General features: G+C 36.3%; 1 protein-coding gene across 1 annotated transcript in view; it reads right to left on the bottom strand.

Annotated features, from left to right (window-relative positions):
- Positions 1-13,342, bottom strand: part of EPYC (epiphycan) — a gene marked incomplete at both ends in the record, with an annotated part of 35,576 nt that extends 22,234 nt beyond the window's left edge. Inside the window, one exon of the mRNA XM_079937715.1 lies at positions 13,178-13,342. Within this exon, the coding sequence (XP_079793841.1) occupies positions 13,178-13,342 (165 nt within the window). The remainder of the gene's footprint in view (positions 1-13,177) is intronic.
- Between the last annotated feature and the right edge of the window lie 9,953 nt (positions 13,343-23,295).

The raw sequence follows: 23,295 nt of genomic DNA, 5'->3' as shown, positions 1-23,295 counted from the left end.
CCAATATGTTCTCTGTAGTCTCTGTAGCTTCACTTGGGGGCCTGATTATAATCAGAAGTTTGTAGGAGCAGAACCTGGGTATATCAGCTCTATAATAGCATAATGTAAAGGAAGGGCTGTCTTTCAAGGGTTCGAAATCCTTAGATTTGCTGACTATCGTTAAGTTTCTGCAGTCTAACATGATAGATATCCTCCTGCCAATAGGAGAAGGCTGCTGAATAACAGTTAATTGGCTTTGGCAATATTTCACTCTGTGATCTTCCTTTTTTTTTTTTTTTTTTGCTGTACGTGGGCCTCTCACTGTTGCGGCCTCTCCCGTTGTGGAGCACAGGCTCCGGACGCACAGGCTCAGCGGCCATGGCTCACGGGCCCAGACGCTCCGCGGCATGTGGGATCCTCCCAAACCGGGGCACGAACCTGTGTCCCCTGCATTGGCAGGCCGACTCTCAACCACTGCGCCACCAGGGAAGCCCCGATCTTCCTTTTTAATCTCAGTACAAAAATGTACGGATCCCCTTCAATTTCCATTCTATATATGTTATAGATTCAATATAGTTATTGTGAAGGATTTTTATCTTAAATGTTCTGTATTTGATTTCTTTCATGTTTATGTCTTTGATCAGAGTTTTGATATCATAACTCCAGAGAAAACACACTTAAAAAAGAGTTGATCAATCCTCAATATCTTTTAGATATATTTTATTTGCTTTTCTCCTTATATGAATTAAGAAATGGAGTGTTTAATATATTTGCATATATACCATTTACCTCTTTAAAGCCCGTATTGAATGTTAACAAAGATATTGATATGCTGTCACTGTGATTATCCTTTGGGGCCCGCCAATCTGCATCTTATGTGGAGTACACTGACATCACAAGCCAATAATTGTACAACCTGATGGATGACAACATTGCCAAGTAGTAATTCTTGAATTATTTCAGTGCGTGTGTGTGCGTGTACCTTAACAGTGGAAGCCTCTCTGTTCCTAGCAAACTCAAGACAAGGTTTACCATAACTTGGCCTAGGAGTGTTAGAATGAGAAATTTGTGGAATTAGGGAGGGTCTAATGAAAATTAGGCATTTAAGAAAAAGGCTATGTAGGGCAATAAGAGGTCAGGTCCCATCTGGGGTTAGAAGTTAGTATGGTAGGAGAACATGTCCAGGATAGGATTATCCAACTCAGAAATGTGAAGATTTCCAAAGATTTTTTGAACAATGTTATTTACTTTTGGCAGATTTGTAATTTACTGATTTTTTAATGTCTCTGTGGAAGATGCCACAAGACAAAATCTGGAGGACTATGTCAGTAAAACAAAAATCTGGACCAGAGAGAAAAGAGAAAAAGGCTCTCATTTAGCACACAGTACTAGAGAAGTAAAGGGACCAAATTGAAAAGCATATTAAACTGGTTAAAAAAATAGTACCTGACACACTAAAAGAATAGCTGAGGGACATCAAATACCCCACCTGGGTCCTATCCCCAGAGATTCTGATTTTAATAGTCTAGGGTGTGGTCTAGGCATTGAAATGTTTTAAAACTCTAGAGGTGATTCAAACATATGGCCGAGGTCAAGAACCACTACACTAGAGGGGAAATTAATTCCGCAGAATAGGACGTGGGAGACAGAAATGCTAATTAAGTCCTGGAACTTTGAAATGTTGAGTAAGGTCTTGATGAGAATATGGTAGAAGGATTGTTTTTTACTAGCCTCCCAAGGACCACAGGCATCAGAAACATCAACAGCAGTTTCAGTTCAGGAATCTGCTGAGGTTGATTCTCCAGCTGAAAAACAAAACAAAACAAAACAAAAACATGGGGAAGAAGTGGAAACGCCCTGGGAGGCGGATTTCTTGAATTCCACAGCCTGAAGCAATAGTAAAAGCCCCTGCCCTGGGGCACACAGCTTCCAGACTAGAGAAACCCCTGGCTGAGAATCCTTGCTTACAACAGAATCTGTCACTTGACAGAACACATACTCAATGCAACACCAGGTACCAGAATACCAGGGCTTAGCAGGAAAGTGGGAATTCAAAGGCAGTATGCAGAAAAAAAGAGAAGCCTAAAATGGACCTGGTAATTGGGCCTGCCGTCAATCACCTGTGCTAGATAACAGGATGTATAAAAACTGTGCTAAGAAACAGGAATATCTCCAATAATACTCTGAGAGAAGAGCTTGTGTTTGGGGATGTTGTGCTGCTCATACCGTAGGTGCATCAGAATGACATGGAGAGTTTGTTAGATCATTGATCACTGGGCCCCCCTCTCGAGTTTCTGATTCGTTAGGTTTGGAGTGGGACCTGAGAATTAGCATTCCTGACCAGCTCCCAGGAGATGCTGACGCTTTGAGAACAGCTGCTCTAATAATGGTAAAACAGTGCCATAATTTAACTCCTGGTGGGAGATTTCTCCCAATTGTACTTGAGCTCTAACTATGCAGACTAGAGACAATGAACATATGCTGACCAACATCTGGATGAGGTCAAACCAAGATTTCTTCCATGTTCCAACTTCTCAGGTACCATCAACTCTCTTCTTGGTCTCTGGACAGTATGTACTGGTTTGGGGAATATACTCTTGCCTAGAATAACTATTTTAGGGACTCAGGATTATCTGGTTTTTAAAAATTTGATGGGGGTTAAGGTCAATAATGTGATAATATTGTATGTGCAATTAATGCTTCATTCCCTTTAAATATCAAGGCCATGGGAGACTTGGTAATGAACAAATAGCAATTTATGTGCCTCTGAAGAACTACATCTGAATCTAGTAGAGGCTACTCAGGTTGTAGTTACTGAAAGAAGCCGGCTTGACCCAAGCAAAAAGAATTCATCTAGCTGGGATGAAGCAAAAGAAATTGAGAAAGGGGAGTTTGGGACTGCATATTCTTTGGACTTTTAAATCACAAGGCAACTAATTCTGACTTCGTACAGCAATATCTTTGGATTTAAACAAGTTTAGACTTTAATATGTAAGAGACATTAACGTGCAGTTTTTAATTTTTCCTCAAAAACTTTATAGAGGTAGGAGAGCTATATGCTAATCTGTGTCCTGTTTCTGGAATTGTCTTATTGGAGTGTATTTACTTAGCATTTCATTTCATTGCAGAAACTCTCATAAACTCTGATATTAGATAATGTGGCTTGATATAATTTGAGGTAGAACGTAGAACTGAGAGTGAAATTTCAATCTTAGGTGCAGAGAGGCCTTTGAGATAAATTCACTGATGTTCTTGGATCCACTTCAGAGTTTTCTGGGGTCAAAATCTACAGACTTCCAGAGGACATCTAAGAGTGCCAGCTGGCATGAGGGCAGGCCTCATGAAGGTAGCAGTGACTGTCCTAAGAAATGGGCTGCTTTTCTCTCTCGACATGGAAAGCTAAACTGAACCTAATGGGCAAGGCTGATGGCTTGAGAGGCCACCGTGTTGGGGAGTGGATGTATCCTCTGTGGGCCCCTTTACTCACTCCTCCTATGAGAGGAAGAAAGACGAGGGTAATTGGTGAGTGAGAGGAGCTTGGCCTGAGTGGTTCATCTTCTTCTTTAGGGGAGTCGCCTGCCTGTCAGGAGCATAAGTTCTGGTTTGCCCCTCAGTGCATGCATGAAGGTTTACTGTATTCTGAGGCCTGTGGTTGGCCAGCATTGCCTGTGACTGATGACCTAGTCTATTTCTGAAGTTTTGTATTAAGAAGCCCATAGTTGCTTCACACCTAAGTCATATATTACAACCTAGCCTTTATCAGTAATAAAGGGGATATTTTGAACGTTATTTGTCTGAGTCCCATTTGTCCCTCAGTTGATTCTAAAGTTAGGTAGGGCATAGCAGAAGCACATATGAGGTTCCTTAAAACCTAACACTATTGCCCAGAAAACTTCAATATTATAAGTCTCTATATGTATCATAATACAAAATGGTATGCATTTTCAAATATGTACTTGGCCCCTGGCTTCATATTATTTTCTCAACTATTATTTTTTCTTTGCCTCACTCTCCTAATTTATAATTTTATACTATAATGTAATATAACACATAATTAATAATATACAATATAAGATGTGATATGGAGAATATAATATACTCTATATTATATATATATATTATAAACCATTTTATGAGATAATATTGTATGTAGCTTATATTTAATATTTTATCTATATTTATATTTATTATATATATTTATATATCTATTTCTGTATTATAGCTTTTATTCATGTGAGTAGACTTACATACTGTTCAAAAAAGGTGGTAGATAAACATATAAGTAAAATAATGGCAGGTTTGGAGACATAATTTCTCAGCATATGTATATATTTTGTGACTGAACTCATAGAAACCTTATGTCCCAATAACTACTGATCTTGTTTATTCTTATTTTTTCACTTCCTTTATTGTGTTGAAATTGTGTGTTTATAAGATAACTAGACTGAGGGATACTGAGGGACAGGGAAGGACTTGGTCTGATTTACCTGCTTCTGTTCCTGGCTCTCAGCAAGAGATTGGGAAGTGGATGCAAGGTGAACCCATGCCCAGTAGAGTTAGTCTTCATTACAGCGCAAATCCCATCCCTTCCCTGACGGCTTCTCTGATCACCAGTGCATAAGCTTCCGTGGCTGTTGATTCAATGACTGATTCCATGGTAAAAGTAACATTTATTGAATATTTGCTATGTGCCAGGTTCTAAGTTAAACCGTTAAGTTTTTAATTTAATTCTCACGAGTTATCTTATAAATAGGAAGTTGTATGACTGTCCAAGGCCACACAGTTGGTGTGACGGACTTGGGACTCACACATGAGGAGACTGACTCCATAGCCCATGTCACTCAACACTGTGAAAAACTGGCTCTCAAGGATGAATGGGGTGTGCACATGAGCAACACCCAAAGCTAGTGGTTTCTCCCACCATTCTTTGTAGTGTGTGTGGTAATGATTTAAGTGCCCAGGCAAAGCCAGAGTGAGAAGCAAAAGTCCTCATCTGTTTATTTGCTTAGTTTAGGGTCGCCACCCTGCCAGTCTATACCTAACCAATAAGCTCAGTTCCTCAGCACATAATATTTAAATTATAGGCCCATCTCCCTTTTTGTTAGTCTTCGAAATCCAGAATGCTATTTGGATTTTTACTCTAACACTAAGTAAGATATTTGTAAAACAAAACAATTTTAAATTTATCTTTCTCCCAAATTATCCCACCACTTGCTACTCAGTCTTGAAAGTGTTCTATGTTGTTATCATTATATCAGAAATTGGTTTCTGAACATGTTAAAAGGCCCTGGGCCATTCGGCCTGAGTTACTAAAGAATATTCTTGTGGGTTCCACATGCTGGCGTGTAGGTATGCTAAGTGCAGTGAAATTGTGCTCTAAGCATAAGTCTGGTACTCAAACTGATTTAAATGATTCATGTTAATTATCTAAAAGAATGTGACCATGAACATTGGCAGTGAAAGCTGTATCTTATTTTCTACTTTATCTTGAAAATGAATGAGGAAGAAATGTGTTTGGCAAAGATTGCTCAGTCCCCATATTTTTGACAAAGCTGCTTTCAGTTCAGAAGGATCATCTGTCCTGTCTCTCCCTTAAATACTTTGACAGCTAAGAGAGATGCTTAGATAGTGTGTTAATTGCAATCACTTGAAAATTTTTTTCTGATTCCTAATAATCAAATTACTTAATTTCAGAGAAAATAAACCTCAATATTGGACACAGCTAAAAGAAGTATAGATGAAAGAGAAGGAACAGGAAAATAATGGAGGTTTTAGTGCCAGGGTCTCTCTAGTTTGACGTTAAAAGAACCTGGTTTAAATTTTACTCTGAAACTTACTAGTTGAATAACCTTGGGCAACATTCTGATCCTTAGTTGTTTTTAATAATAATGATAATAGTAATAACAAGTCTTATTTCAAGGGACAGTTATGATAATTAACTTATATTTGTGGTCTCATAAATAATGTATAATACAGATACAAACACAAACAAATCACTGGCAAATACTATGAATAATTTTCTTTTCCTGTGAGCCTGCATGATTGTACATTTTGGTTGCTTCATTTTTTTAAGGTTTTCAAATAGCTTACCATAAGAATCAAATGGTTTAATGCTGCTTTTGAAAGAAGCTTATGGAAAGTCAGTCAGACAACAGTATTAAAAGATCATCAGCAAAATTCTTTCCTCTCATCCTCCAGAGCATCTTCAGTGAAAAGGGAGGGTAAAGAGAAAGGTTAACTTTTATTTTTTGCCATATCCTGAAAAGAATATTTACTTCAGGCTGACTGACACTTTAACAAGTTACTTCTTCCAGTAAGAGGTATTTTATATGCCAACCATGTATTTGAAACTTTAACTCATATTGTATAAATTGGCCAAAGTGAGACATAATTCCAAATATAAAAATAAAAGTATTGCAAGCCTTTTTCACCAGAGGACATAAATTGTAGAAATATCTGTAATTTAATTACTTTTTGCTCAGAAAATGTAAAGATGACTTTTGAGACAAACTATCCTCTAGCATTAGCAAAGTTCTATACCAATTTATTATACTTAGATAACCTAATTTTAAGATCCTTCTTATATATCATTATCTAAAGTGGATGTTGATTTCTATAAGTAGCCCTAAATTAGTTTGATTCTACTTAAGTAATTTCAGGTGTTACAGACCATCAATATGTATTCTAAAAGAATAATAACATGTGTTGCATAACACCCTGTTATGACAAGAGAAAAGAAATCATTGCTCCATTGTTACTTGATACAACTGCCTTCACTGAGTTCTCTCCCAGTCCTATAACTTCACTAAATTTAATTTTCATCCCGTTGATGAGCTTATAGCTTCTTCATCCATAAATGCTATTTTTGAAGCTGAATGTGTTTATTTCAATGGGAGTTTTCTTTATAGGGTTAATTTTAAACAATCTAGCCACTTGTTCTTTCTGTGAAAGAGAAAAAATGGCCTTCATTTTAAGATCAATGGAGAGTAATAGCAAGAAAAGCATTCCTCATTCAAGAAATTTCCTATTGGCCAATTGTTACTGATGTGGTTTTTTTAAATTAGTTGTTAATGTTATTTACTTATGAATGCATACCTTATCTCATTCCAGAAAGTATATAAGGCAGTTTTTTTTTAACATCTTTATTGGAGTATAATTGCTTTACAATGGTGTGTTAGTTTCTGCTTTACAACAAAATGAATCAGTTATATATATACATATGTTCCCATATCTCTTCCCTCTTGCGTCTCTCTCCCTCCCACCCTCCCTATCCCACCCCTCCAGGCAGTCACAAAGCACCAAGCTGATCTCCCTGTGCTATGCGGCTGCTTCCCACTAGCTATCTACCTTATGTTTGGTAGTGTATATATGTCCATGCCTCTCTCTCGCTTTGTCACAGCTTACCCTTCCCCCTCCCCATATCCTCAAGTCCATTTTCTAGTAGGTCTGGGTCTTTATTCCTGTCTTACCCCTAGGCTCTTCTTTTTTTTTTTTTTCTTAAATTCCATATATATGTGTTAGCATACGGTATTTGTCTCTCTCTTTCTGACTTACTTCACTCTGTATGACAGACTCTAGGTCTATCCACCTCATTACAAATAGTTCAATTTCGTTTCTTTTTATGGCTGAGTAATATTCCATTGTATATATGTGCCACATCTTCTTTATCCATTCATCCGATGATGGACACTTGGGTTGTTTCCATCTCCGGGCTATTGTAAATAGAGCTGCAATGAACATTTTGGTACATGACTCTTTTTGAATTATGGTTTTCTCAGGGTATATGCCCAGTAGTGGGATTGCTAGGTCATATGGTAGTTCTATTTGTAGTTTTTTAAGGAACCTCCATACTGTTCTCCACAGTGGCTGTATCAATTTACATTCCCACCAACAGTTTTTAAAGCATGTATGGTAATACTTCAAAAAAAATCTCCATGAGGAGATTAGGATGATAGGAAAATAAAGGTGTGGGAAATAATATGACACCAGGGAAGAATGAGGCAACAATTAAGAGCCATTTTTCTGAGCAAAATGATCAGCACACTTAGTTACAAGGTGTATGGCCCAGAAAATAAACAAATTCCTTAAAACTTGCAACCTGTTCCTCCACATTCTCATGAAAGAGCATTGTGTGGCGTTGAAAATGCCCTCACGCCACCCTACAGCAAATACAATCAAGTGCTTCATGGGACCACAGGGTATAACATTCCTGGTATTTATTGAAGATGCAGGAACAGTGCAGGCTCACTTAAGTAGAGGTAATTATGTAAGACTAAATAATGTGATATAGGTGAGGAGAAGTCTAATTATCTGATTGGAGCCAAGGAGAATTTCCTGGAGGAATGGAAGTTCATATCTTTCAGCAGAACTTCCATAAATATTAATATAGTCACTGAGTACTTTTCTGGGCAAAATAAATTACTCATGGTCAGGACCAATGTTTTTTTAGACCTAAGAGGAATGGAAAATCAATAACCCAAAAACTATAGCATGAAAATGGAAACAAATACCTGCCTTGGTCAAAAACGCAGTCGCAACTTAAGCCACTCAAAGAATACAGAATTTTGAACTATTTAGTTTTTTGATGAACGTTTTAAGGAAAATAGGGAAATGTTTCCCTGGATCCTAGACTCCCAAATATATCTATATATGTATATATATGTGTATATATGCATATATTCAGGTTATTACTCATAACTTAGATATATGTTGGCAAATACATATTCACAATTATTCTTTCAAGTATAGACTAAGTAGTTAGTCTAAGCCATTTTTTTCTTACACTAATTAGATAACAGTCAGTTGTCTATAAATGTTACTTCTAGTTCATATTATTCACCCATAGAAGAATGCTTTTCTTTCTAAGAGTGCAGTATAGAATGCACCTGGCATTCAGCTCAACCAAAACCAGTTCAAGTTAAAAGGACAATTAGAAAGTGGTAAAAAATGGAGGGAGGATAATATAATCTTTCATTAGTCTGTTGGAAATTATTTTCTGATATGAGAACATCACTATGATTATACATTATGAATAACTGTAATCTTAGTCAAGTTACTTAACTGCTCTTTGTCTCAATATCCTTCCTCATCTATATTCAATGGGAATAATAATGACACTTCATTATTTTTGGGGGAGGAATAAATGAGATAATACACGTGATATTCCTAGAACACTACTGACACATAAGAAGTGCTCAGGGTTAGCTAGTATTCATCAGTAAGCAAAACGTCTGCATTTTGGTCTTATGGCTTATAACCAGTTCCTATCCATATCATTAAAGTAAAATGAAAGCTCAGTAAAAATTGCAACAACTTTATGTTATGCCAGCAAAGTTATCCACTGGCTAATATAGAACATTATGATGGAATTGTTGGACCTAAGATCTTTTTCTAACATAGTATCCAGTGGATCCTGGATATTCTAGATCATCAGAAATCACATAAGTCATGAGTCTGAAATACTATTGCTGCATATAATTTTCAAAACAGAAATACTTTCAATTACCCTTTTCCAGCCACTGAGGAGATAATGAATACACTACCACCAACAGAAATCAATAAAGCTGTATTGAAATTCTAACCCTGGGAATCAGGGGTGGTTTGGTTCACTGACTAGATAAATTGTTGGACTCATAAATGGAAGCCTTGCAGCCTTATAGTAATTCAAATTTGGCTTTCAGAAAAAAAAGTTTAAATCATTACATTGTAGTAGTTTTCTGTTGCTGCATTGAAAATTGCTATAAACTTCGCAGTTTAAAACTATACCCATTTTTAAACGGATAGTTTCTGTGGATCAGAAGTCCAAGGATGGCTTGACTGGGTTCTCTGCTTAGAGTCTCACAAGGCCAAAATAAAGTGATGGCCAGGGCTGTAACCTCATGTAGTACTTGAAGTACTTGAAGTTTCTTGTATCTTTAGGACTGAGTTTCTTGTATCCTTATATGCTTGCTGACTGTCAGCTTCTTCTCAGCATCTAGAGAATTCCTGCATTCTTGTTATGAACATAGACCCATCTATTGATATCTTTAAAGCCAGAAACAGTTTCCCTTACATTGAATTTCTCTCATGCTTCAAATTTTGTCCCTAACCTCAAGACACTGATTTAAGGGGCTCATGACTTTAGGTCAGGCAGACCAAGATAATCTCCCTTTTTAAATTTCAACTGTGTCATATAACATAACCTATTACAGGAGTGATATCCCAATATATTCATGATGGTAACAATTACAAAGATCATGGACACATCAGGGGATGGGCCACTTAGGGCACATCTTAGAATTCTACCTACCACATATATCAAAGGCCTTAAGTATTAATCATTCCAAGTTTAGACGAAAGGGTCTACTCTATTGGCATAAGATGCCAAGTCTTCGACTTTAAAAGAAAGAAATTGGCATTTAGAAGCAGTTATCCTATAAATTTACAACTTTAGAATATAAAGTTGTCTTTTGTACAGTTGAAATAAATTCTAGGCTAAATTATGCAGAACCATACTCTTGGCATCAAGGACAAAAAACTGAAGAATCTGATCCCATCATTCCCTATGTCTATCATTTACTATGAACCTTTTCATCAACTGGACCTTATATGGGTGTGTTATCAGTGTTCACTCAGAAAGTGTCACATAAGATCAAGAACATGTGCAACCACTGCCTTTAATTTATAAAAACGAGATAAATAAGTTTATTTGACCTTCCAGAATCTGAACTTACAAGACTGCATTCAAGAAATTCATGCCATGTTAACCAAATTCTAGAATCCATTCACATGACTGGAAGTATTGACTTTATTTCATATTTTCCCATAGGGAATTATATGCTAGTTGTTTGTTTGTAAGGAATTTATAGTAATAAGTTGTTGAGATCTGAGTTAAATTTCTGAATTTTTTTCCTTAGGTCATCTTATTTTCTTTATCATATTGATTTTGTTTGTTTTGGGATTTTTTTCCAATAGGTGGTGGGTGAGTACGTTGGTTGATTGATTTTTGCTGTTGGAACAACTTTGTAAATATCTTTAAAAAATTATGTATATTTGATGTTTTCAAATGTGTTATAGTTTTATTATAGCACATGTATATATCTATAGCTATATCTGTATCCATATCTATCATCTACCTAAAACCAGTTTGCTGATGATGACTTCACCACAAAGGATTGTTAAATCAGGGCTGACTTGTATATTTCAGTCAACTACAAGGGATTATCAGTGGCTTTCTGGAACCCTCAGTTGTTAGGGTTTCTGAGTCTGGCTTAGCCAGTAAGAAAATTAGAAATGTTTGCATGAAGTAAGGGCTAGGGTGTGTAAGGATACAATGCCACATATTCAGTACCTTACAGGAAGGTTGTTATTCCAGAATAAGCAAATACTGAGGAAAGGTTGTATAATAAATCATCTTTTTATATATATATATATATATATATACACACACACACACACACACACACACACATATATATATACATATATATGTAAATAAAATTAAGCTAATATATAATATATATAATTATATATTATATATATAATTAAGCTAATATGTATATATACATTAGCTTAATTTTCCTTGATGGCAGGAAGAACTTCAGACTCTCATGAGAATGTCTAGGGCCTCCTGGGCAACAGAAAGGATCCTGACAGCAAGGAATAGCTTAAAAGCAGTCTGCAGATAAAATTCACTTCCTTCACAGTTTTGCCTAGGGTAGGCTTGGTCTCAAATGGTAGTCCCTCTATTATGCATTTGGTCTTCTGAAGTGAATAAATAAACCCTTGAATCCAAATTCCCCAGCCCTACTTAAAATAAAGAATTCACTATGGTACTCACCAATCCAATGAAATATTTTTTGGAAGAATGACAAATAAGTTTAAATTAAAATATTTAATTTGGTAGATAACTGCAGATATGCACTGAGTTTTTTTTTTTTAATATTTCTGCAAAATGGAAAAAGGAACAGGGCAGATGAGTTAAGCACTGAAAAACTTTCTTCTTATACTCTACATTGATGCATTAGATTAGAGATACAGAGATCACATATAGCAAGATTGGTATTAATGACTATAAATTCTCAAAAGAAAATCCCCTTCACATAATAGAAGCCACACAGTGAAATGAATCAAGCACTGAATGTTGATAAAGACTTAAAAACAGAGTCATAACTAAATGTTCAGAAGAAAAGTGGCCTGCTGACAAGCCTGAAACTTTACTAAAAAGTGGGGAAGAGAAAGATAGAGAGAGACAGATGGCAAAAGAGAGAAAAACAGGAAAAGAATAGTGCAGGGGGAGAATATGTAAAAACTACTGTACTGTGAAAATCTAATTCTTGTATTTTAGAAAGCAACATAAACAATAATGAGAATGTTTACTATTTTAATAAAGATGTATCTAAGTCCCATGCAATTTAAATACATGCTTTTGTCTAAATATTTCATTTTCCTAGTTGTCAAAAGTAGTTATTCTAAGAAAATTTACACTTGAATGACTGCCCCAAATATGTTCTGATCTTGTAAAGGTGATGTAATTTCCCTTTCGGTTTATTTGTACTTAATTAGTTTTTGTCAATGTTGTACATTCATTAGACTCCAGCATTTCAAGATCTGCTTGTTTTCTGATTCAGAAAAATTAGTCTGTATCCTTTAGTTATGTAAAAAGCCTACCATTTAATTAGGAACATGTCATATCAGATTTAGGTAACGGTCTGTAACCTTGCCAATGCCTACATTACTGCTGAGGGTAATCAGTCATTTAGGGAAGCGTATTTGCGCTTGGAATACAGTAAAGTTTCAAATCATTGTCCTTTTTCTGCATTCTTTTAGTTTTCTTCTATTACATTTTAATCTCATGTCTTTTTTCTTTACTTCAAACTTCTCAAACTTCCTTATCATTTTATATGTACTATTTGAATTCACCTTTTCCTCATTGATTGCCTCTTCCCCTAATTTTCTCTGTTCTAACTTGATAGAAACTTTTATTTTTCAATTTTATGAGGAAATATAAAGAAAACAAAGTGAAGTATAAAGAAAGCAAAAGAGTTTCCCAATGTTAACCTCCATCACATTGAACATGTTCTGGAGAAAAAGTTAATATGAAATTATTGATGGAACATCTCCACTTATAAGTAAACAAAAATCTATTTAAAGAGAAGAAACCCTAATAATTCCTCATACAATGCTTTAAAAAGTCTCAGGAGTGGGAGGAATCAGTTACCTCAGCTTGACCCATTGGTATGTTTTCATAGTTGTATAGATTATCCAGGTCTTCTAAGGTGGCATCATAGGTTTCTGAGTCATAGTTGATGGATTCTAGAGTTGGGGCGGTCACAGCAGCATCCAAGATGACAAGTCCCAGAACAAGTCTTGCTAATGTTTTCATTTTTCAAACTTTCCTAATCATAAAATATTAAAACACATACATATTTAATTGATAATAACTTATGAATAGTTTTCACTAAATAGGAATGATAAATCACTGTCAATACTGAGAAACTCAAGCTGGTAGCTTTCTTTCCATGGATAATTTATAAACATAGCACATGAAGTTGTGTGGCTTCCGAGGACTATTGATGCCAGATGCTCAAAAGAATTCACAAACCTATCCACATTTTTACAGTAGATATTGGAATTATGGTGAAATTGATTTTATTTTATAGAGAAACATGGAGAAAATGGTATGCAGAAAGACTGTGGTATACTTATTCACAAAAGCCTTCACATTATCTAAGAGTTTTACCACTTACTAAGCATTAAGATTCTTTCATCAACTCTGGGATGTAGGGATGATGAGGATGATGATGCTGATCACTATAACTGTCACACCACTTTACAAATGAGGAAACCAAGACAGAGTTGGCTAGTAATACAGCTAGGACTGTTTCTTGTACATTTAAGTCTAGGGCTTTTTCCAGACAAAATAATGAAGGTTTGTTTTTTCTTTCTTTTACTTCTTTGTTGCCTCTGGGTGTCTTTAATGCATACATAATTTAATATTTACACACATAAAATTAATGTTTCATGCAATGTTTTCAAAGCTTGTCTTAACTAAATGGAGCAGACAAGAAAATTATTTTTTTCCTTAGTCCTTTTCCTTTTTAGTCCTTAGTGTTTTATTTCAATCCTTAGTGGCTATCTAAAGTTTAAACTTAGAATCAATAGGAATACATGTCTGAAAGTCACCATTTAGCAAGATTTCCTTAGAGGAGGATTTGCACACACATGGGATTAGAGCAATCTTTTGTTTTGTAATTCTTTAATAAATGCTATTCTTAGTTTCCATGGTAACATCATGCTTTGGGGAGAATCAGTCAAGATCTTATAATTTTAATTATTTTAATTCTGTATGTACTCCTTTGCATACATTTTAGTTTAGAAAAAAACTCTTATGTTTAATTTAAACATTTAAATTAGGCCTATGAAAAGTGTTACCTAGTGATCATTCATTGAGGAAGCAAAGTATTTGTAAAATTTTGATCAAGCATATCTAATTTTAAAGGTTTTGTATTTTGGATACACTTCTTGGGTTTACTTTAAGAACAGTACATGTGGTGTTTGTACCTATGCACACATACAAAAAGGAATTCATGATAAATATTACTTTCAAACTTGAATGCACTGGCAGACAAATTGACCTTCAGTTACTTGAAAGAAAGTCTTTATGAAGCAGGTTTAGGCAGAAGGATGTGAAATTCCTCTGAGAATAGGAAGTAGTACAAGGAGCTCCTTTTTATCCTTTCCTATGCTTTCTTCAAATAAGTTTTTTATTCATACTGGATAAACTAAGCCTCTATTTTACTTGCCTTTGCAGAGGTCTTTGCAGGATCTCAGATTTGGAACAGTTTTATGCAATTATCAACAAAGTCCTACTTAATAAAACAGTGTGATTTGCAAATCCTTCAGAAACCATTCTCCCATATTCAGATGGGAAGCATTAACAGTGGCCACCACTAACCTAAAAAGTATATAGATTTCCTTGTACAGTTCTGGCAACATTCATTGTTCAAAAAACTTATGCACTTGCTTATTCTTTTTCTCACTTCATACTCTATGTTTGATTATATATATCTGCATATTAGAGTTTACTTACATTTGACATATCCCCTAAAGCTATCATCAATAAGGCAGTCTGTGAACCTTAGAAATATGAAGAACACATATCCATGTATAGTTTAAAAAAGCATGTTCCTTCCTTCGAATACTTACATTGGTATTTAATGTAATGTCTTTGTTGAAACTTTAAACATAATGTCCTCTCTATACCATTTAATGACATTTTAATAGCTTATACTTATATAAAAATTTAAAATACATAGCTTAAAAAGACATTGTAAATGGAAAATTGTAATATAATCAGTATATTTTAAACACCTGAAATCTTATCATTTTCTTCTTTTGCATAATATTTCAATCAATAACAATCAATAGTGCCTGTCAATACTGGCAAAGAACGTGTTCCATGTCAGGGCACCTGACTTAAGGAATATATTGGAAACTACTGTAATTTTATTGGCATCTAATTTTATTCTCCTGGCTCTTAAGATCAACTATTTTTCTGTATGTTATGAATTCCTAAGCTAATTCAGAATTTTGGATTTTCCAAGAATAATATAAATATAAAAAGAGCAAAAGTAAACCCAGCTGATTGAATCAAAGTTCACCACAAAATATTAAAGCAAGTTGAATTATTTTTTTAAAGGTTATTATAGTAGGGAAGAAAGTGTATAACCTGAGAAGAAAGCAAGTGTAAAAACTTACCTTTGGCTCCTACTTGGTGAAATGGCACACAGTGACTGAGGACGCAGAGCCAGTGGTGTTTGCCCCTGACCAATAGTTGTGAATTCTGGTCTGTGGGAGGTGGAATTTATAATACTCAATTTTCTGTTTGGAAAAGCTAACCTTGGGAAATGCTTCTCAGTCTCTAAAAACTCCAAATTATTTTATAATCACTCAAATTAAGCAGTAGAATTCAAACTACAGAGTATATGAAGCTTTTGAAGTTATGTTAAAGGAGGTATAATTGCAAATATGTCACCTTAAAAATTTTAAATGGAAAAAGTTGGTTTTAACATATCTCATCTATAACCAATTCACCAATTAAGACATTAATGTAAACAGTGATACTGTAGATGGATATTTCAGAAATGTTCTAATAAGAAGTAATTTTCCCAAACCTTGCATATCTTGAATTGTTTTCTTCAATTTTCACTAATGTTAACTGAAGTTTAGTAAATGTTGCAAAAACCTTACCTGTATAATGTTGGGTAAGTAAAAGCAAAAACCAAAACAGAACCAAAAAAATATTTTGATTGCTTGGAAAGCTTCGAGAGCAATCAAACCATGAACCTCTTGCATGAATATTTATGAAAAATTATGCCCAGAAATAATGCATAAATATGATCTGAGTGTTTTGAAAAGAAGGCTCCTTTTCTTCTCTTTTATCTATCAGAGCCAAACAAATCAAATTACATTAAAAAAAATTTTCTCCCAGAGTACAAGATTTGTTTTAGGCTTTTGGTACCTGACATGGTTTGTGAAACTGAGATTTATTATAGGTATGGAGAGAAAATATATTTGTATTAAATCTCCGTTCTTCATTTCCACTCACACTGCAGAAGTTCTAGAGAAAGATAAAACTTGCATTTTGTATTCTGGTATGTGTTATGTAAATCTAGCTCTCACCTGTGCATCAGGAATCTTTCCTCATGACCAGAGGTGAATAGCTTTATGTACTAGACTTCAGAAACAGGTTTGGTCCTGGACAAACTGACGGAGGAGATGGCATGTCTTCAGAACTCTCTTCCCCTTTCTTCTTCCCTCCCATCTTTCCTCCCTCAGACTGCTTTGTCCGTGTCTTCAGGGCACTCTCAGTCATTACTCTCATCATCTATACCTGCTTCCAAATAATTTGTTCTCAGTGTGAGTTATTTTTCTTGGGACCAGCTTTACTTGTAATGGAAGCAGTGATACAAGGTAAAGTATGAAATCTACCAAGACCTCTCAAGCAGTAGAGAGGCCATCTTGGAGGCAGCGATTTCCTCCTGGCAGTCCTGCATGCTGGCAGTCTTACCACATTATGTAGAGGCTGCTTTCCGAAGCATTTCTGGAAAGAGGCCTGAATCTGAATTCCTACACTGGCTCTGTTAAGCAGCAATGTCCACACTGTGTGTTAGATGATTTTATATGTTGTTAATTCTTTTAACACATTCTCAATCAGAGTGATCATCACTCTTTACAGAGGTTAAATTATCCAGTGTCACATGTGACACAAAGAGAAAATCGATTGGGACAAGTTCCCAGATGTTACTGGGCCCATCTAAGGGATATCGGTGAACGTCAAAAGGCAGATATCTCTCAGTTACTTAGATTCGAAAGCTGCTTACCTGTCACTAGTATTTCAGATCTTTCAAATGCTTTAGAATAAAAATAGATGAATAAAATATCCATGGAAATATCTAATATTTCTTCCTCTTCCTGCATTATTTAGTCTAGTACTCTGCACACATTGTCAGGTGACGGTGAGGTGGGATCTACCTAGTTCCTTGCTTTCTGGAAGGCTCTGGCTGACTTTGTAAGACTATTTCTGGAAATATATAGTCTTATATATACATATATATGTCTTATATATAGAAGTAATACTATATACAGAATTAACATTATATTAAGACAAGTACAAGTCTTAATATAGAATTGAAAGCAGAAATGATCATTTGTCAGTATTCTCTTCTTCCAAATTCTCTTTCCTTATAAAAATGGAGATTGTCATACTGAGTGAAGAAAGTCAGACACAGAAAGACAAATATCATATGATATCGCTTATATGTGGAATCTAAAAAAACAAAAAGGGTACAAATAAACTTATTTACAAAACAGAAGTAGAGTCACAGATGTAGAAAACAAACTTACGGTTAGCAGGGGTTAAGGGGGAAGGGGAGGGATAAATTGAGAGATCGGGACCGACATATACACACTACTATATATAAAATAGATAACTGATAGGAACTTGCTGTATAGCACAGGGAACGCTACTCATTACTCTGCAATGGCCTATATGGGAAAAGAATCTAAAAAAAAAAAAAAGTTTGGATATATGTGTAGGTATAACTGATTCACTTTGTTGTACACCTGAAACTAACACAACTTTGTAAATCAACTGTACTCCAATAAAATTTTTTTTTAAATGGACAATTTAAAAAATAATTTATCTTATTCTTATTTGGACTCTCTCCAATATTTCAAAATCTGTTTTGAACTGTGGGAGCTCAAATTTGTAACCACCTCATGAGGCTCTAATCTCCATTGAACGGTGAGGGAGGATTAATTACCAGTTCTAGCCTTTCATATCCCTGGTAAATATCTTCTAGTTTCATGATAATTTTCTTAATAGAGCCTGAACTTTGTTATCAGACACCCTTGGGAGATCAGTTATTATGACAAGTTGTATTACCTAGTAACAGAGGCCTTATGCCTTTATCCCTTTAAGTCCCCAAACATTTTACAAATCCTTTTGGCTACAACTCTCTACAAAATTAATTAAATACCATCCTACTTGCTGAGACAGAATTCGTTTTAAACAGAATGGTCTTCTGTTAATGATTGCATTCTCTCTGTTCTGTAACAGTGGTGAGCAGAGAGGAGCAGTCGCTCTGAGGACAGTCCACTGCTCTCTGTCCTTGTCCCCAGCCCCCAAAGGCCACATCAGTAAGACCTGCAGGACGGTATAGATATCCCACTCCACTGATTATAAGGAATAAAACCATTGCCTGAAATGATTAGCTACCCCACTATGAAGAATTCCCTTGTTGCCTCAGATACCTAATTATCAGCAGAATTCCAAAGCTCCAGGTCTTCCAGCATCACCATAAACTCATATACAATGTGCTGCTTGTATTCCCTAATCTTACCCAGTCTCCTCTTCCAGAAACTTTCAAGCCTGATCCGCAACCCAAAAACTCTCCTTTGTCCTCGTGGGCTTCTCACTGCTGTGGCCTCTTCCGTTGCGGAGCACAGGCTCCGGACGCGCAGGCTCAGCGGCCATGGCTTCACGGGCCCAGCCGCTCCGTGGAATGTGGGATCTTCCCGGACCGGGGCACGAACCCGTGTCCCCTGCATCGGCAGGCGGACTCTCAACCACTGCGCCACCAGGGAAGCCCTCCCTTTGCTTTTCTTAATCTTAAAAGTATCTGGCTATCTCCTGACAAAGGTTTTGCACTGCAGTCCTTTAAGATAGTGGCTGTGTTTTCTTCTTCACTCACATAACTCAAAGAACACACTACTGTTCCTTGCTCTACTTTTTCTCTTCCAAACAATTTCTTCTTTTTACTCTTTCAAAAAACTCCATCCATTCTGAAACTCATGACATCTGGTTTAATTATCTACAACCTCTTCCCCGTCCCCAGCTGCTGGACCTCCTAGTCGAGCCTCTCCTTGTCAATGACTTTTGCTCCTGCCTCACTCATACTCTCTCCCGATGCCTGGTCATCATGTCCGGTGACGTGCTTCCATGTGCATAATCCACGTACCGTGGTGGCCTAGGCGTTGCCTTATCTCCTCATGTGTAGTAAAGTTACCCACAATTATTGTCATACCCTCCAGCTTATTACCACCGGGCATTATATAACCCTACTACTGGGGTATTGTTAACCATTTTTCCTTTCACCTCATGAGAACTTCATTCCACAGACTCCATCTCTTTTTCACTATTTATTAAATCTCCTATCTTCAAATCCTTCCTTAACTTTAGTTTTGATGGACCATTATCATAATTACTCCCTTTCAAGCACTTTCTGCTTTCCTTCTTTTTTTCCTTTTATCATACTCATTTATGAAGACTTAAATTTCGGTTGAACACAACACCCAACTCTCTTCTCTCCTGCATCTGAGCAGCTGTATATTCCTAGTAAAAATCATGTACAACAATTGGTGTTACTTTAAATTCTCAAAGATAAGCATCAACCCTAGCCAGCAGATCTGCTGTGTTTCTGATGTTGATTCCCTTTCCAACACTCTAAGATGACTACATTAGAAGATTTTCCTTGTCCTTAAAGTCTTATATTCCTTTTCTCCTCACGGAACATCCACAGAGTGATGGTAGAAGTCATCAGAGAAGTGTTCAATTAACTTTCCACTATAAAATCCACCTGCACTTGTATGTGTCTTCTTTGTTTTCCCTTCTGTGACAGTGCAAGAATTTAGAAGTAAATTCCCCAAATGATGCCCAGGATCTAATTCCCTTTCCTCTTCTCAAGGCCTACACTTCTTTAATTATCTCCTCCCCCTCAGAATCTCCCCTCCCTACTAGGTCAATTCTATGTACATACATGGTCTGTGCACAGTCAGGCAGGCATTCTACGTAACACAAGCGAACTGAATGAAAATACAAAATACAATGGGTACAGTAGTAGCCGTGAGAACACATGCCATTTCTAAAATAAAATTCAAAATCAAATTATTTTAAAACACTCCAGAGTCTAAAAATGTATCTACAGACTTGAGTCATCCTATAAATTCTTCAATGATAACTTCAGATATTATGTCTTATCTTTAAAAAATAATGGCTCTTAGACTCCACATTTTCCTCCTCCTACTATCCCCTCCTCCTCCTATCCCATTTTATGACCCCTTTTACAGAAAAAAATCTCAAAAAATATGGTATGCATTTGCTATTTCTTCTTGCTCTGTTCCCATTCACTCTTCATTGTACTGCAGTTTGGGGTTCTGTACGGGTAATTTCCTGGCTTTGCCTTTACTGCTGTCCCGGCAGCCCACCTTGGTTTCCATACCTCATTGGCTATACCTTCTCAATTCCTTTCTCAGCCATCTCTTTCTCTACCGGGCCGATAAATGTTGGAGTACCTCAGGTTCTAGTCTTTGGGTGACTTCGTCTGTTTCCACTCTAAAATTACAACAAAAACAAAAGTAATTTTAATAATAACCACCATTTTGAATGCTCACTGTGAGCCTGGCATTTTTTATCATCCTCACTTATCGGAGAGGTAACCAAGGTCCAGGGAGATTAAGTGACTTCAGCTAGTAAGAGGCAGAGCCAAAATCAGAGCTGAAGCCATCTGGCAGCAAAGCCCAAGTTCTTAACCACAACAGTGAACCACCGCCTTATGTTTAAGTTTCCCAGCATTACATCTCCAGTCTGCACAGTTCACTCTGAGCTGCTGACTCTTTTATGCCATTGACTACTTAGAACTTGACGTCTTCACTTGGATGTCTAATTGGAAAATCATAATATGCCTGAAATAATGGCCTTTGGACCCCCCCTAAACTGTGTTCCTCTACTCTGCATCTTATTAAATGATATCACATCTCTCTAGTTGACTCCAGCCCAAAGCTTACAATTATTGTAGATTTCTCCCATTTCCTTAATGTGTCTCTTCCATCCAATATATCGAAGAGATCAGTTCTACTTAAAATATATCTTATTCCACCATCCTCTCTCCCATGGACTACCAAAAAAGCAGACTTCTGGATCTCCTTGCTTCCTCTTTTGTGCTTCTATCATTTACTCTCCAAAGACCAGCAAGAGGTCATTTAAAATGTAAATATATAAAGCTCCATGTTTTTTCATTGAATATATTCAGTAGCTTTATATTTCTCTTTGAACAAAAATCTAAACTCCTGAGCCATGTCCTGGAAAGCTCCCCATCAGCTGGGGCCTACCTACTTCTCTAAGCTTAGATCAAACACCTCTCCCTCAGTCACTCTGCTGCAGTCATATGGCTGACCTTTCTGTTCTTGAATCATGCCCAATCACTGTTTCCTCCAAGTATTGCACTTAATATCATTGCCCCTCATTTTAGAATGAGTGGCTCACTTTTTAAATAGTTTACATTTCTGCATAAATGTCACTTCAAAGGGCCTTTCCCTGTCCCCCTCACCATCAGAGCAGACCCACTTCCTTCATGGGAAAAGAAGGTGATGCCTCACCACAGTTGTTTTTCATAGCACTTGCTACAACCTGTTATTATATTTTTCTGTTCTTATATATGTCTCTGTCAGGTGAATACAAACTCCACAGTGCATTATCTTTACTGGTCATATTCACAGTTCCATCCTTAATGTCTAAAGTAGTCCTTGGCCCATAATTTTTGCCCAGTGTTTTTTGAATGAATCAATCAATTAATGATTGACTGTATGAATCAAATGCAAAGTAATTCAAAATAATAAACAATCACTTAATAAACTGTAATGATGTCCTTGGGCTATTCTAAGATATATAGGATTACTTCCACTTATGATAACTGGTTCTTGGTTAACATGCTAAATTTATTTCTTTCTCTTTTTTTTTTTTTTAATTGCATTTTTCTGTTCTAGCTAACTGTCAATCTGTCTGGTTGGGGACACTTTTCAAGCCATTGCTCATGGGCCTCATGCAGCAAGCCTTTATGTTTATTTGCTAAAGACTTTCTTGTGTTACATACGAAGATATATAGTACAGACTTTTGATGAGAATCTGAGAGAGTTCCATACCACTTAGGACTGCTGGATAGAAGTATAGACAACTCCAAATCAAACTGACTTAGAAAAAAGGTAATTGGGGACTTCCATGGTGGCACAGTGGTTAAGAATCCTCCTGCCAGTGCAGGGAACATGGTTCAAGCGCTGGTCTGGGAAGATCGCACATGCCACGGAGCAACTAAGCCTGCGTGCCACAACTACTGAAGCCTGTGCATCTAGAGCTGTGCTCTGCAACAGGAGAAGCCACCGCAATGAGAAGCCCACGCACCACAGCAGAGTAGCCCCTGCTCGCCTCAACTAGAGAAAGCCTGCGAGCAGCAATGAAGACAGAACACAGCCAAAAATAAATAAATAAATAAATAAATTTATTATAAAAAGGAAAAGAAAAAAGGTAGTTGACCCAAGTAACTGAAAAGTACAAGTTCCTCTCTTTCCAGAGAACTTCCTTTTGGTTGATGTCATAATTGGTGGTCTTCCACATGGAGGTGTTGGCTACATCTGCTCCATATCTTATATATTTTTAGGTTAAAATCAAATGAGAAAGTGGCAATTTTTTATTCTCATAACCCAAGAAAATATTTCCATTTGTGCTATTGATTCTGATCAAATCATAGGTTCATCACTCAAGAAACAAACACCAAAAAAATAACAATAGATTTGGGAGAATTTGGTGTCTATTTGGTTGAATCTGTACCTAATTTGAGGCTCTGCTTAAATGTTACCTTTCAGTTACTCCTTTCCTGACCACTCCATATAAAAGAGCACCAAATTCTTCATAACGCTTATAACTATATGACAATGCATAAATTATTAGTTTATTTATTTTCTCCACCAGAATGTTATCTCCACAAAACATGGTTTATCTGT

The sequence above is a fragment of the Stenella coeruleoalba genome (genome assembly GCF_951394435.1).
Source record: "Stenella coeruleoalba genome assembly, chromosome: 11".
Classification (NCBI taxonomy): domain Eukaryota; kingdom Metazoa; phylum Chordata; class Mammalia; order Artiodactyla; family Delphinidae; genus Stenella; species Stenella coeruleoalba.
Note: the sequence above shows the minus strand (reverse complement) of the source record. Positions and strands in the feature narration are given on the sequence as shown.